Genomic DNA, 16,154 nt, shown 5'->3' on the forward strand with positions numbered 1-16,154 from the left:
TGCCACTGGGGTGGCTGTTTGTTTGTTTGAAGTTATGCACAAAACTACACAATGGGCTATCTGTGCTCTGCCCACCACGGGTTATTGAAGCCCGGTTTCTAGCGTTGTAAGTCCGCAGACATACTGCTGAGCCATTGGGGGTGGGGGCAATATTATGCATGGGTGTACAACTGTACATGTGCATGACTAGCTACTCTATTTTTACAACAACAAGAAATCTCTAATTATAAATACATTATGCTTTTTTGTATAAAATATTATTAATAGACCAAACAAAGTAATTATTTGGGTTATATATTAGTATTTGAAACAGTTAATTTCAGCATGCCTAAGATCTTCCATTTTCTGCAGTGAACTTCAAGAAGTTTTTAGTGAGTACAGGAGACAGTTACAAGCAATTGGTAAAGAACACATTTGTGATAAGTTAATCAGTGCTTCCATCTTTTTGCGTTTCCTTTGTCCGGCAATTCTTTCTCCGAGCCTTTTTAACCTCACACAGGGTAAGTATTTTTACTGACACAAATTTTCAATTGTCCCAATTTAACAGTAAGAGATTACTGCTCTTACGATTTTAAGCTTTATTTTATACGCAATCAATATTATTCAAACACTTGTTCTTCAAAGGATAGCATTTGAATTTCAAAGTTAACAATTGCTAGATAAATGTTTTTCAGCAGGCTAAGTGAGGAATAGAAAGGAAAATATATGCAATACTCTAGAAATAAATTGTCAAGAAATGCTTACAATTGTGTTAAGTTAAAGATGTTAATCAATTTTTATAATACCCGTCGGTTGCATGTTAGTCTGATGCTATCCTTCTTCAGCTATTTCTCTTGTTTAAATAGCCAACTTCTTTGCCCTTAATCATTGTAGTATGTAATAGAAAATAACAGATATTGTGTGATGAGTGAGAAATTAAAGAACTGATCTTTTTAAATAGAGTATCCAGAAGACAGAGCAAGAAGAAACCTGACTCTTATTGCTAAAACAATCCAAACTTTGGCAAATTTCACAAGGTATGAAGCATCGTAAATATATTTTTTTCACCAGTTTTAATGAGAATACATGATCGATTAATCATCTAGCAGAAAGGCAGTTTTAAAAAATGATGTGTAACGTGTTAAAGCCAAAGTAATCTTGGTATATTTTACCTTTTTCTAGGTTTGGTGAGAAAGAAGATTTCATGGAATTCCTCAACCAGTTTGTTGACAAACAGCAGCACACAATGAAGAACTTTCTACTGCAGATCTCTGTAAGGAACAAGATACTTACAGATCATGTTTTACAGTGAAAACACTAAATCACTATTTACAGAAAAAAGAATACTACCACCTTACAGGAAAAAGACAATATTTCCTTTCCCAAAATCTCTGTTAGTTTATGAAACCTGTTCAATATACTGATAAATACCTAAATTATTCAGTGCAAGGTTAATGTTTTGTGGTGATTTAATCTAATCAGATAATATGCAAATCAAACTGATCATTAGATTTTATGAGCAATATTTTCGGCATTACTGAAAAAACATGTTTTTTTATATATAAGTTAAAATTATAATTTATCAAATGTTGCAAGTCCAGAGAATAATAATGTACAGTTTTTAATGATCTGTAGTACTTAAGATTGATGAACACCTACAAAATTATTCCTATTACATACCATTACAGAACACACTTTTTTTTAAGTACATGTTATAAATTAAAAAGCAAGTTTTTAAGTGGTTGTTGATTTATGTCTTCAAGAAAATAATTAATAATATGTGGTGTTAAAATTAATAAATAGTGTAAAATAATCCTTACCCTAATTGTAAATTGTTGTAATATAAATAAAATTGATAAAAATGTACACCTCACTAACTTAATTCAGTTCACTCAGAAATAGCCGTTGTCAAGTGGTTTGCTAACATAGAAAGTGTCTTAACCACTACTATGTCTGTCGTAATCTAACAGTCAATTTAAACTGACAAGATGTGTGCTGTTGTTATTGTCTGTTTTCCATTTTACTCGGCATCTGTTTACATTATGAAAACATTATTCCTGACAAATATTATTCTAATAAAAAATCCGTTTTGGTAAGAATTAAAGCAAACAGAATGCTTAAAGATATGGCTCTAGATCTAGTAATAACGTCGTCATTAAAGAAAAACAAAATAGTACAAACAGTTTTTTTATTTCTTCTAAGACTCCAGGTGGTGGGGACAGCATTAATTTTGAAGGACAGATTGACCTTGGAAAAGAATTATCCATTTTACACTCTTTGCTAATAGACTGCATTCCTGACATGAATAAAACGGTAAGATCTCTTTTAGTGTGCTTGTGATCCTTGTAACAATGATATTTGGTGAGATAGCTTAGTTGATTGTCACTTTTAATATTTACAAAATTATTAGATACTTGAAATAGCACAGGATAAACCATTTTTTATAAGCCTCATATTGATGATTATTGTAATGTAATGTCAGTCGTTAATTAAAGTTTAATTATGGATTGTTTACATTAGAAAATCTGTTGAAAAGATGATAGATAGACATCGTTAGTAACAAAACAACTCAGTTTTATAAGTTTTTAAATAGTTTATGTGCTGTGGATGAAAATGCTAACTTTCAGCATTATTTATTAATGCTGATTTGGATATTATTCTTAACGACAAGAATAAATAAAGGAAAGTAAACTACACTGCTGATTTTTTTAGAAAAAGATCTCATGATTCTATTTAAATTTGATTTCTGCCATGACTAATTATAATATGTTATCACAATTGATGTCACAGCCATGAGTAATTATAATATGTTATCACAACTGATGTCACAGCCATGAGTTATTATAATATGTTATCACAACTGATGTCACAGCCATAAGTAATCGTAATATGTTATCTCAACTGATGTCACAGCCATGAGTAATTGTAATATGTTATCACAACTGATGTCACAGCCATGAGTTATCGTAATGTGTTATCACAACTGATGTCACAGCCATAAGTAATCGTAATATGTTATCTCAACTGATGTCACAGCCATGAGTTATCGTAATGTGTTATCTCAACTCATGTCACTCTAAAAACATTTATATTTTTAGTGAACTCTTGGACTATTTTTTGTTTTGTTTCAAAGTGCAAATAAAACAATATTGATCTAGCATTTCTTTATCAGGAACATGAAGAAGATCTTGAAGAACTTCAACAGATCCTAAATGACATCTCTTCTTCAATGTCACAACCATCTGTGCTCCGTCAAATGAGCTCTCCAAATTTTGGTGATAAAGTACATAACATTTACTGTTTATTTGGTCCCACAACCTCACTACCAGTAAATCCTGAACAGTCACAACGTAAATCAACCATTAATTTGTTAGAAACAAGTAGAAAGATCAAGGAAGATAACACAAAGAAGAATGTTGATCTCGAGCTTCAAAGTCAAGTCTGTCAACAGATTGCATCCTCCTCAACTCAGTCACCAAGCCAGTATAATATACTATCTGGTAGAACAGTCAAGTAAGTATCTCATCAATTTCACTGTTGTAGACTCCGTTATCTCCCTTTTCATGGTCTACAATTTTGATTGTTATCTTACTGAAAAGAGTTGTGTAAGTATGAATTAATCTTATGGTTGTGACTTTTTTTTTCAAGTGTAGTACAAAGATAAGATTTTATAAACCAGGTTGTTAACCTATTTGTTGACTATGTGTAAAAATTAAGATTTTTCTATTTGTTTTTAAAGTAAGAGTTTTTGTTGTCTGGTCTCCAAGATGTAAATTATTATTATTAGTAAATATAATTGCATTATTATTAGTAAATATAATTGCATTATGACTAGTGCTAGCAATTGAAAAAACGTTCAAGTCTTTTTTTTTTTCGTTTTTTTAAATTTTAATTCCAATTTTTCTAGTTATCACAAAAGAAGACGTAGTAAAGACCCAGCTGAAGACATGAACACATCTGATGACTATGTAAGATTTGAAGCATTAGAGAAGAAAGGATCCACATGTGACAAACATTCCACTTCTACCTCAGTCCACAGTACCTCATACAGTGAGACATATTATTCAGACAGAAGGCCAGCCACCAAAATAGTGGACCAAAAAGTACCTCATATTATTGACTCTGAAAGAACTCTTTTTAAGGGAAACTATCAACCAATCGATGGGAGAGATTCCCAAAAGAACCAGCAAGAGTTTTCGGTTCTGACCAGAAACATGCGTAATAGTTTTACTCATGATTATGATGAGGTTACAGAAGAAAATGATTACCACATGAAATCTGGCAGCCAAAACTCTCTCTGTAAGGTAGGTTTTCTACTTCATTTTTTTTTATTGTAGTGTGATAGCTTAAAGAAAGCTTAAACCCACCTAATAAATAATGAAAGTAAAAATTCCAAGATGATAACTCGCCTCTACACACATATTAACTCTCTTCCTCGATGTGTCTGCCAGAGAGATTTGCATGCCACTAGACTTCAGGCAACTCCCGTCTAATTTCACGTGATTTTGCATGAATTGCACCACTGCATGATGACATCATCATGTGACAAAAGCTCTCTACCAGTAGGAAGGCCACACACCTCCATGTGCACTGACTTCTCCCGTGCATTTGAACTCGTGAACCTTCACTCCTCTCCTTGGCATTGTATTGTACAGATGTGTTTAAATTTCTTGTCTGTGTTCGGCTGATTGAGATTTGCATCGTTAATGGAACTCTGAATTTCGTTTTCTTTAGCTTTTGTTGCAAAATCTTTAATTTTGTTTTTAAATATCATGAATTCAAAAGTGATGGTGATTTATACTTAGTCTTGAATGCAGGCATTATTTCCGCTGTGGTTTCTGGAAGCTCATTAACTGTCAGGGTCATTGCAGCCATTGTTCAATCTGTTGTAGATTACTACATGCTTAATGGGCTTCCTACCCCATTCTCATCAGATGGTTAGTTAAGAATGATCTATTAGACTACAACTTTCACCTGATTGGCTTTGGATAGTACTTTACCATTCTTGAAATAACCTTAACCTTTCAATCACTTTCTGGATTACATTATCACGTATGATCCGTTCCATCTCTTTTGCCCGTGTTCTTTATTATTTTTTAGTTTTCTCACTTTCTGAACCATGATTCTTGGGTTTATCTTGTTTTCCTCCTTGCTTGTTATTATGTTTTATACTGTTTCCTTTATCTAATGACTCCTTTTGTCCTGATTTGCAGACTTTCTTCCCTTTCTTTTCTCAATTCCATACCATTGGTATCTATCTGGCCAGCATTGGGATTGGGCCCTTTACCTTCTATTTCAATTGTCAGTTCCCCATTTTCACTTCTTTTTTTTTCCCCTCTACCCTTCTGCATTCCTTCTCCATCTTTTACCTGAGGCACTTCTTAATGTTTCTGATGACTTCTGTAGACATTTGTTCCCTTCTCTGTTTGGCCTCTTCCACTTCTGCTCTATTCTGCTGTACTTTGATATCCCACTGTCAGGAGACTTTGGGCTGGGTTGTGTTGCTTTCTTTACTGTACCCCTTCCTTCTTCTTTGTCTGGCTCCCTTTCTTTACCCAGATGTCTTCAACGATATTCTTTTCCCCCTGGTGACCTGGTCTGATGTTATATGTCTTCTGTCCTCCTTACCTTCCCAGGTTCTTTCCTCTTTCTTGGTCTTACCCTGTACCCCTATTCCTTGTCTAGATCTGTCTCTTTTCCACATTTCCATTCCAGGTTCTAGATATTCTTCTCTTTTTCTCATCTTTCCTCTACTGGAAGTCTTGTTCGTCATCTTCTTGCCAGTTAATATCACACAACTACATTTCTTTGGTTACGTTTTTCATCTCCTGTTGGTCTCAATCTCTGCTGCCAGTCATTTTCCATTTCCCCATTTTAGTCTCTTTTTCTCTCTCCTCTCCTGTTCACATTCCTTTTCCTCCTCCCTCATCTATGGTCTTTTTTCACCCGGTCTTCACTGACCATGAACGAAGTGCTGGACACCTTCCAACACGTCTCTCTCTCTCTGTGCACTTCCTGTCCATCTTTTTGCATCTTCTCATTCCTTGCACTTCAACACAGCATTGGCCACTCTTGTATTCATTGGTATTATGAGGGCCTTTGCTTGCCATATTCATGACCATTGCACTGTCTCCAGTCAAAAACCTTTCTTGACTGAAGGATCAATGGAAATCCAGGCACCTTCTCCGGATCTCCCATACACAAATTACCCCCTTTATTATATGGACCATAAGAGACTCTTGCCACTTACCAGTTCCTAGCCACTGGGGAAGTGGACCATGGAGAACCCTCACCAATTGGAACTCCACCACTGGGGCTAAAACAAGGAACACCAGTATAGTGAGAAGTGGGGTAGTAGTGACACTGTTAGTGTAGTGCAGATCACCCCTCATATAAATCAGACACACCACTCATGCCACCAATGCCCTGTTCTTGCAGCCCTCCTCCTGAAGGTAGAATCTCTTCCATAGTATATGTTCAGTTGAGTTGAGATGAGCACTCACTATACAGTACCAATATACATCTATGTCCTTCTCCTGCAGCCTATGACTGTTCAATAGAGTCGAGGTGACCACGCACTATACGGTACCGGTTCTTACTACCTAACTAATGTGCCCACCTCCAGCAGCTGGTGTCAGAGTACACAAGGTATGGGCTGAACGTACTCCAACCACACTACACATATTGGCTGTCTGACAACTTATGTGCAAATACTCAGACAGTCATTTTCTAATTCCACCTGTCCCTGTGACACAAATATTTCTTCTTTGCCTTTTCCCTTTTCCTATACAGGCAAAGAGTATACCCTGGATGAGGCAAGATGTGGTCTCTAAGGGTGTCCCTTCCATCAGGTGTCACACCCCATGGGCATCCTTCAAACTCTTTCTGAAAGGTGTTAATCTAGGTACGTTTTGCACTGGTCACTCCACCATGTCAACATGGGGTTCTAGCTAATCTGTGTGTAGAGGTGAGTTCTCATCTTGGAAGTGAACATTTTCCTTACCTGAAAATATATTTCTGATAGATACTCATCTCCACCCATCCTTCCCATTTATAGTGGACATTTTCTTACTTGCCTCATTAAAGAATGAAGATTCACGAGTGCAAACTCATAGGGGGAGTTAGCGTGCATGGAGATGTGTCAGCCTCCTATTGGTGGAGGGCTTGTGTCACATGATGATGTCATCATGCAGTGACACTATTCACATAAAAATCACATGAAATTAGATGGGAGTTGCCTCAAGCCTAGTGGCATGCAAATCTCTTTGGCAGACACATTGAGGAAGATAACTAAACTGTGTGTAAAACAGTATGAAATTAATTTTTTGTCTTATAACTTTGATGACAAGAGCTTTACTTAACTTTAGATGTTAAAAGCCATACCAAGTAACATTTTTTTTTAGTATCTTGAACATACGGTCAGCAGCACATTTTATTAACTAAGTTATCTATTTTTATTTCCTTTTTTTATATTGAAAAATATAAATACAAACAAAATTTATTAAAGTAACAATCTTTTTTTTTACTAGGTAGCAAATATGGGATCATCAGGGTACCCGTCAGTAAGGAATAGCCAAACTATTCCATCTTCTGGACTCTTGCATGCACATATGACCCTCTCTTCTAATGGTCATTATAGTTTTCGACCTCCTTTAGCTTTCAAGAATCCCATGTACAGCCTTAACATTTCCCACGGAAGCATTAGTGATAGTGAATACTCTGATGGTCCCACAGAAGAAAGAAAATCCAATGGTAACTCTCTTAGAAGAAGAAGTGGTATTACAAGCATTTCAAATGCTGAACTCCATACACAACTCAGTAAGTAGTTCCAATATTTCTTGTAAAGCTTATGTTTGTAGAGAATCATTTTTGTACAAATACTGAGTAACCTCTAAAAGTTGTCGTTATTACCTTAAAAAACATTTAATGCAAACTTTTTGGTTTTATTACGATATACAAAAAAAAAGGCGAAGAATTTTCATTAAAGAATTCAAAGAGAAGCTCATAAATACATAAATATACTGTAATTGCGGAAATTAGTAACATAAACGTGTGCGTCTTGACGAAATGTAAAACCACAAATACTTTTAGTTTAGATAATTTTTTGGTTCTTCTCTCTTAAAACAATCATGTCGCACAAGCCCTCCACCAATAAGAGGATAATACACCACCATGCACACTACCTCCCCCTATACACTTGTGAATTTTCATTCGTTTACGAGGCAAGTAAAAAAATATGCACCGGAATTAGTGAGGATGGGTGTAAATGTGTGCGGAGGTATCTATCAGAAATACAGCTACAAGTTTACAGACACTAAAATCTGGGGTTTGATTCTCGGAGAAAGACAGAGTGTAAATAAATGATTGTGTAGCAAATAACAAGACTGAGAACTTGATTACAGATAACGTGTTAATAGTGAACCGAAATACTTTTTTTTCTTAAATTTAAGTTAATTTCTTTTACCAATGGTTTTATGATTCAGTTTTCCAGAATTGATAAGCTATATTGTTTGTCAGATCTTGAATGTTAAGTTATATTGTTTGTCAGATGTTGAATGATAAGCTATATTGTTTGTCAGATGTTCAATGACTCTTTTAACCTGAATCTCTTCAAACTGCTACATTAATGATAATATATAATAAACTAATACTGTAATGATGAAAGTAATTTTTGTTACACATTCTTATTACATGGCTTGTTAGGTAACAAAATATCTAAGTGATGTTTATCCACTAAATGACCTGTTCACTTCTTCAGACCAAAAAAAATTTACAATAAAAAAAACAAACAAATATAACTTAACATTCAACATCTGACAAGCAGTATAACTTAACATTCAACATATGACAAGCAGTATAACTTAACATTCAACATCTGACAAGCAGTATAACTTAACATTCAACATATGACAAGCAGTATAACTTAACATTCAACATATGACAAGCAGTATAACTTAACATTCAACATCTGACAAGCAGTATAACTTAACATTCAACAACTGACAAACAATATAGCTTATCGTTCAAGATCTGACAAATAGTATAACTTAACACTCAAGATCTGACAAACAATATAACTTAACATTCAACATCTGACAAACAATATAACTTATCATTCAACATCTGACAAACAATATAGCTTATCATTCAACATCTGACAAACAATATAACTTAACATTCAACATATCACAAACAACTTGGCTTTATACTAGATCTCACTAACAATGTAGCTTAAAATTCAAAATGTAACAAACACTCAAAATCTGACAAACAATATAACTTAACATTCAATATCTCACAAACAACATGGCTTAATACTAGATCTCACTAACAATATAGCTTAACACTCAAAATCTGACAAACAATATAACTTAACATTGTTTTTTTTTACCACTGAAACAGAAACCAGCAACATAAAACTATGTGACAGAAGTGTTCGTCCTTCTTCACCTTCATCTGAAAATGATACAGCTTCATCACAAATACAGTCATTTCCATCAGGGTCTCCGTCAAGGTACTCAAGACTTCCTCAGTTATCATATTTTCATAGTTATCCTCAGCTGTGGAAGAGCCACAGGCTTGAAAGACGAGGATCAGCAGACCAACTTTCACAGAGTCCAAAAAAGTAAGTAGTAATATATATCTCAAATGTGCAATTATAAAATCAGAACTTAACATCGTTAAGTTATTGATAGAAGATTGTAACTTTTTGTCAGTCATTACCAAAGTGTCAGTTTTTAGTTGTCAGTTGCTGTTATAAAATTGTAACTTTTTGTCAGTCATTATCAAAGTGCTAGTTTTTGGTTGTCAGTTATTTTTAGAAGATTGTAACTTGTGTGTATTTTGTAGATCAAAGTGCTACTCTTTATATATATATATATATATATATATATAAGCCCTGTGGTTTGAAAAGAAAAAGAAAACCATACTCTCAATTTTAGGGAAATAAACTATAACTGATAAAACAGAAATTACATTTTTTGGGGCTATACAACAATTGATAAAAACATGGGTGTGATTTGATGGGGGGTTTCCCTGGCTCTACTTTTTCGTCACTGGGACTGCAATTTCAATTATCATTGCCAAGGAAGAATGAATTTATCCTTCTGATAAAAAAATTAACACTCCCTATAAAAATGTACAAACAATGTTTCTTTAATTGTTGTTCCAGTTCTTGAATTATGCTGCATAACATAACACTTGTCATGATTGCTCTTTAAGTTATATTTAGTTGTTGTGTAGTTATATTTAGTTGCTGTGTAGTTATATTTAGTTGCTGTGTAGTTATATTTAGTTGCTGTGTAGTTATATTTAGTTGCTGTGTAGTTATATTTAGTTGCTGTGTAGTTATGTTTAGCTGTTGTGTAGTTATGTTTAGCTGTTGTGTAGTTATGTTTAGCTGTTGTGTAGTTATGTTTAGTTGTTGTGTAGTTATATTTAGTTGTTGTGTAGTTATATTTAGTTGTTGTGTAGTTATATTTAGTTGTTGTGTAGTTATGTTTAGCTTGTTGTGTAGTTATGTTTAGTTGTTGTGTAGTTATATTTAGTTGTTGTGTAGTTATATTTAGTTGCTGTGTAGTTATATTTAGTTGTTGTGTAGTTATATTTAGTTGCTGTGTAGTTATATTTAGTTGCTGTGTAGTTATATTTAGTTGCTGTGTAGTTATATTTAGTTGCTGTGTAGTTATATTTAGTTGCTATGTAGTTATAGTTAGTTGCTGTGTAGTTATATTTAGTTGCTGTGTAGTTATATTTAGTTGCTTTTTAATGGCTTTTCATTCCATATAAAACAATATATATATATTAAATATGTATTTTTTTTTGAGTAGTTGATTTGATATAAATAAGTAACTTATTGATCATCTTAATGTTTAAATTGTTTAGTACAGATGTGTCACCCCTCCCCCATTGGAAATTTGACAGGTTACACCCTGTATAAATCTAATGGTTCAACTTCTCTTCCTGAGAGACACACAACATTTGTGTCTGAGTTAAAATTTTTAAATATTCCATTTTTTGGAAAAAATATAGAATTTTTCACTTTATATTTAATAAATTGAACCACACAGCCTAGTGATTTATGTGCTGGAATGAGTCTGAGGGTTTGTGGTTTGCATCACAACAAAATCATGCTGTGTTGAGCCGTGGGTGTGTTATAAGAGTGATGGACAAATCCCATTATTTGATTAGAATAGCTCGAGAGTTGATGGTGAGTACTTTTGGTTATCTGCCTTCCTTCTAGTTTTATCAGTTCAAAATTAGAGATTGTTAGTGCAGATAGCCCTTATGTAGCTTTGCACAAACATCCAAACAAACAATTAAATATATTCATAGATTAATTTTATTTTCCATTGACTTAGATATTTAACATGTAAAAATAGATGTAGTGAATGAATTTAACCTGTCTGGACTATGAATCCAGTCCGCTTTCTGTTTCCACAAGATACTCTCTGTACTTTGGACACTTGTAAGCATTATAAGAGTAACAATCAAATCTCACTGTTAGGTAAAACAAGAGTATCCCAAAAGTTGGCGGAGGGGGGTTGTTGACTAGTTGCCTTCCCTTTAGCTTTACAGTTCAAAATTAGATGTGGTTAGTACATATAGCTCTTGTGTAGCTTTGTAAAAATATCCAAACAAACATTTGAATATGTTCATAGATTAATTTTATATTTTATTCATTAAATTTCTTTTGTAAGTCTCATTCTAGTAAAGTGAATTGTGCAAGATATTTGATAAATAAAATCGATATATTTCAAAGAAAGAATTATCGTCATGGAAATTAGTTATTGTCAGATGCCAAATGAACTGAAAATAATTATAATTAAAATCATATAAAATAAGCAATCTTTGAAAAATGTAAGCTTCTTTCTTTTCTCTTAAATTGAAAATTCTTAAAATCACTTAGTTTTTACACAATTTCTTTAAATATTTGTGAACTTAAAAACGTCATTCTCACTAAAATAAAATAAACTATTTTACGTAATGAAACAGTAATTGATTTTGTTATTCAATTAAAACCACTTATTTGAACCACTTATACTCTGAATCTGCTCTTTTATAAATAGTTTAAAATGAAATCCTAATATGACTTAATTGACTTCCGTAGAGAAGGTGTACAAAAGTTAGTCTGTTATCCATTTCATCATTCAAGTTCTTTCGAAACTAAAAGACACAGAACACTGGAAGAAGTAAGTATCTTTATAAATGTGAGAATGTTTGTTTGGTGTATTGTTCTATTTGTTTCTTTTGTGTTCATTGTTTGTTATATGACTTTGTATTTATAGTTATATTTGTTGTAATTTCATGTGACGAGGGTTTTCCCGACATCTTATCCATATCTTCGATCAGTCAAAAATATTTAGATATTGACCTCAGATTTAATATTTTCTACTATTTGAATTATTGCTCATTTTTTTAATATAAAGAAGTTAAGTACAACTGTATTACTTTATTTTATTTAGAATCTGGTGTAATATTGTAAATATTTACTATTGTAATAGTGACTGAAAATTGAATTAGCGTACAACAAATCTTTAATTCAGTTCGATTGTTTGTATTAAATGTTGGGAGAATGTAAAAGTGAATACAATTAATTACCAGTAACTCATATAATTTTTATCTTTAGATATTATACACTGTTGTGTAATTAACAGTGTTTAATAGTATGCTTGTTCTGTAGACTTGGTAAAATGAAAACCTTTGCCAGGCAGGGAGGAGTTATAATCCTTTTAAGTCATTATAATACTTAGAATTATATAATGTATTTAAAGTGTGTTGCTGTTGCGAGGAAGATGTCTCATAGAAATATATATGATTTAATTGGTAATGAATATTGTTGTTTTATTCTTTTTTGTAAGGAATTAATTTTGTAAACATTTTAATGAAAAATGTTTTATAAAATATCCTCTCTATAGTATTTTTTGTAACTTTCATTTTGATGTTGTTTGAGTCTTTCACCTTTCTTGTCCGAGTCTGTTGTTACTGTGTCTTTAAAGCTAAGACTCCATAACTGCTTTTGTATTCACCAATTCAGTCATATGTGTAATGATAACTAAGGCTCGTGTTAAATAATGTTTATATATATTCACATCTAAAGTAATGTTTACAAGGTTTGAGTTAATTATACCTAAGCCATCACAACCAATTTACAAGTCTGTGTCAGCAATATCCAAGTTTCTGTGATCATCTACATGTCTGTGTGGCTTGTACCAATGTCTTTGTGACCGTCTCGGCCCAAGTTTGTGAGAATTGTTCAATGGTGTAATGACTGTTACCTTTTCTGACTATGTTAATCATATTTCTATGTTAATATCCATCTGTTTGTTTTGTGCTCCTTTCCAATAAATGCACTTCTTTTTGACCAATCACGATAATTTGTGACGTCACCAGGAACGTACGTGCCAGCCACCTCACTGTTTCAGTTTGAAAACATACTTTGAAAACTTTGAAAAATAAAAACTCTTTTATGTATTTAACTTCTGCTGTCAATTTTGCATGAAAATTGTACGTTGTGTATACTTTGGAGTGTGGTAATTGTCCACTAATATATGAAACTCGTGGATGTAGTAAAATTGTACGTTGTGTATACTTTGGAGTGTGGTAATTGTCCACTAATATATGAAACTCGTGGATGTAGTAAAATTGTACGTTGTGTATACTTTGGAGTGTGGTAATTGTCCACTAATATATGAAACTCGTGGATGTAGTAAAATTGTACGTTGTGTATACTTTGGAGTGTGGTAATTGTCCACTAGTATATGAAACTCGTGGATGTAGTAAAATTGTACGTTGTGTATACTTTGGAGTGTGGTAATTGTCCACTAATATATGAAACTCGTGGATGTAGTAAAATTGTACGTTGTGTATACTTTGGAGTGTGGTAATTGTCCACTAATATATGAAACTCTTGGATGTAGTGTTAAATCATACTTGTTGTTTTAATTGGAAGTTATTGTAATAATAATAACTTATCTACTGTGACTATGGAAGATACAGTCAAACCTCACTCTAATGGCTTTACTCTAGTGATACTTCGTGCACTGTGACTATGTATATGATATGTTTATGAGTTGATAAATTTAATCGGTGATACATAATGCATCTTCACAGTTTATTTCGAACTTTCTGGCACCTTGTCTTCAATTTTAAACATGCGTGATACTGCAAGTACTCGAAGTATTATTTTAAAATGCTTAACGTCTAAGCATTGTGTTTTTCATTTAAAAATTCCCAAATTCAACAAAGTTTGTTTTAAAATGCAATGAAATACATGAACTCCACAAAGCCTGTTCAATCAAGACATTTATATTTGCATGTTCCTACCTTGAAATTAATAACTTATAGTTTTGGGTTCCTGACCTAGTCAACTTTGCAAATTCAAATTGACTACTTTGAAGTACCATTAATCTTTCTTGGCTCATGTACAACAATACATGAACTCCACTCATGTACAACAATGCGTCATTTCAGTCCTATGGATAAGAATTCCTGTACTTTTCCCCGTAATAGTATCATGTTGAAGTAGAAACACTGAAAGAACTGATGACAGATCTACAAAGAAAGCTGACAGAAGCAGAAAAAAAACTTTCAAAACCAGAGACCCATGATAATAGAAATGCAACATCTAGGCAAACAAGACTGAGTGAGGAAGAAAGACAACAAAGGATCAGCCAACAAAGACATAAAGATGAGAGGTTTCAAAGTATTATCACTAGGTAGGAAAATTTAAGTTTTATTCTTTTTTGTGTGTGTATATGAAGGGTTAGATGTATTAAAGAGTTAGTTTTAGTATTTATATAGGCAGGTGCAGTGGTAAGGGGTGACATGCTGGGGCTAAAGCGACCCCAAAATGTACCCCCACACCAAAAAAAAAAAAAAACTCTTACTATCAAAGATTGTTCACTTCCTAAGTATGTGTGCCCAAAAAATGTAGTGTATCCCCTACAATTCTCACTAGAAAGAGGCTGACACTGCCCCTGTATACAGGGCACAGGTAGCAAGAAATAGTTACAGTGAAGATTAAATTACTGAGTTAACATATCTGAAATAATAAATTTTATCCGCAGTAATTCCCTTTGAGTAACTTTGGTAAAATGAAAAATGTTACCCAAATGTATAAGTATTAGGATCAGTAGAAGATAAAATGAAAAATATGCTTTACCTTTCTTTAACAAGCACTTTTGGGAAGCTTGGACAAAGGTATCACTTCCTTAGTTTCATCATACAAAAAAAACCCAGAAATGTTGGGTTGGTGGTTGTGTGAAAGTTAGATGACAATATATTATGAAACCAGGATATTGAGTCATGGTTTTTGTCTGGAGTGTAACTGATCAATGTAGCATTTCTTGAATTTCATTACAAGTAGAATATTGGCAGTGTAGGAGTCCTATGCAGTTTAGACAGTATTACTTCTCAAAGAGGGTGGTTGGCTTTTGGAATGAGCTGCCTTCAGGGATGGTGGAGGCAGAAAATGTAACTGAGTTGAAGAAAAGATTGGATGAATACATGAGTAGTAAGGGGTGGTTATAGTTGGGAGCTGGAAGGCACATCCTTGATGGGCTAATAAGTTCCTTTAAAATTTTATGAATTCATGAAATATCATGACTTTATTAGAAAGTTGTAGGCATTAATGAGCCTCTGATGCAGTTTAAAATAATAAGTACAGCTGTTTTTGGATTTTTTTCAACGTCTGTTTAATCTAGTAATTAATTTTTAGATTTAATATTATTGGTGATTCATAAGCCACTCATAAATCTGCTCGTAAACTAGTGGCTACCAAAGTAAAACTTTTTTTTTTCAGGTTGTAGTTTCCGGCAGAAAGTTTGAATAAATTTCAGCATGGTTTGAAATAACAAAATAGAAAACACAGTTTTGAGGATAATATTTGTTCAAGGTCAAAGGCAAAAAGTGATTTATGTATGTTGTTGTTTGAGTCATACTTTACTTTAAGTAGCCAGTCTTGCATGGCTTACAGACCAGGTCGTTGTGCTAATGGATGAACAAAACTCGTGGCACCTACAAGTTCTACTACCTTTTGTGTAGCATACAGAAGTTTAAATCTTCACGATCTAAAATATTACTGGTATCCCAATTTTGATGGTATATAAAAGAAATTTTGTCATACTTTTAATATGTTTATTATGTCATGTTTTGGCTGGAAGGAGAAATAGCGA

At 33.2% G+C, this 16,154-nt stretch overlaps 1 protein-coding gene across 4 annotated transcripts in view; it reads left to right on the forward strand.

The window, feature by feature from the left end:
• LOC106472006 (ras GTPase-activating protein nGAP-like) overlaps positions 1-16,154 on the forward strand; it is a 26,455-nt gene that overhangs the window by 7,111 nt on the left and 3,190 nt on the right. Inside the window, exons 6-15 of one of the 4 annotated variants that reach the window (XM_013932635.2) lie at positions 352-500; positions 941-1,016; positions 1,162-1,252; positions 2,182-2,292; positions 3,152-3,492; positions 3,887-4,283; positions 7,509-7,797; positions 9,382-9,604; positions 12,089-12,170; positions 14,491-14,696. In XM_013932635.2, coding sequence (XP_013788089.2) covers positions 352-500; positions 941-1,016; positions 1,162-1,252; positions 2,182-2,292; positions 3,152-3,492; positions 3,887-4,283; positions 7,509-7,797; positions 9,382-9,604; positions 12,089-12,170; positions 14,491-14,696 — 1,965 coding nt within the window. Of the gene's footprint in view, positions 1-351; positions 501-940; positions 1,017-1,161; positions 1,253-2,181; positions 2,293-3,151; positions 3,493-3,886; positions 4,284-7,508; positions 7,798-9,381; positions 9,609-12,088; positions 12,171-14,490; positions 14,697-16,154 lie in introns of those variants that run through there. The other 3 variants (XM_022400612.1, XM_022400613.1, XM_022400614.1) reach the window with 3 other exon arrangements.

The sequence above is a fragment of the Limulus polyphemus genome, unplaced genomic scaffold (assembly GCF_000517525.1).
Source record: "Limulus polyphemus unplaced genomic scaffold, Limulus_polyphemus-2.1.2 Scaffold5018, whole genome shotgun sequence".
In the NCBI taxonomy this organism is placed as follows: domain Eukaryota; kingdom Metazoa; phylum Arthropoda; class Merostomata; order Xiphosura; family Limulidae; genus Limulus; species Limulus polyphemus.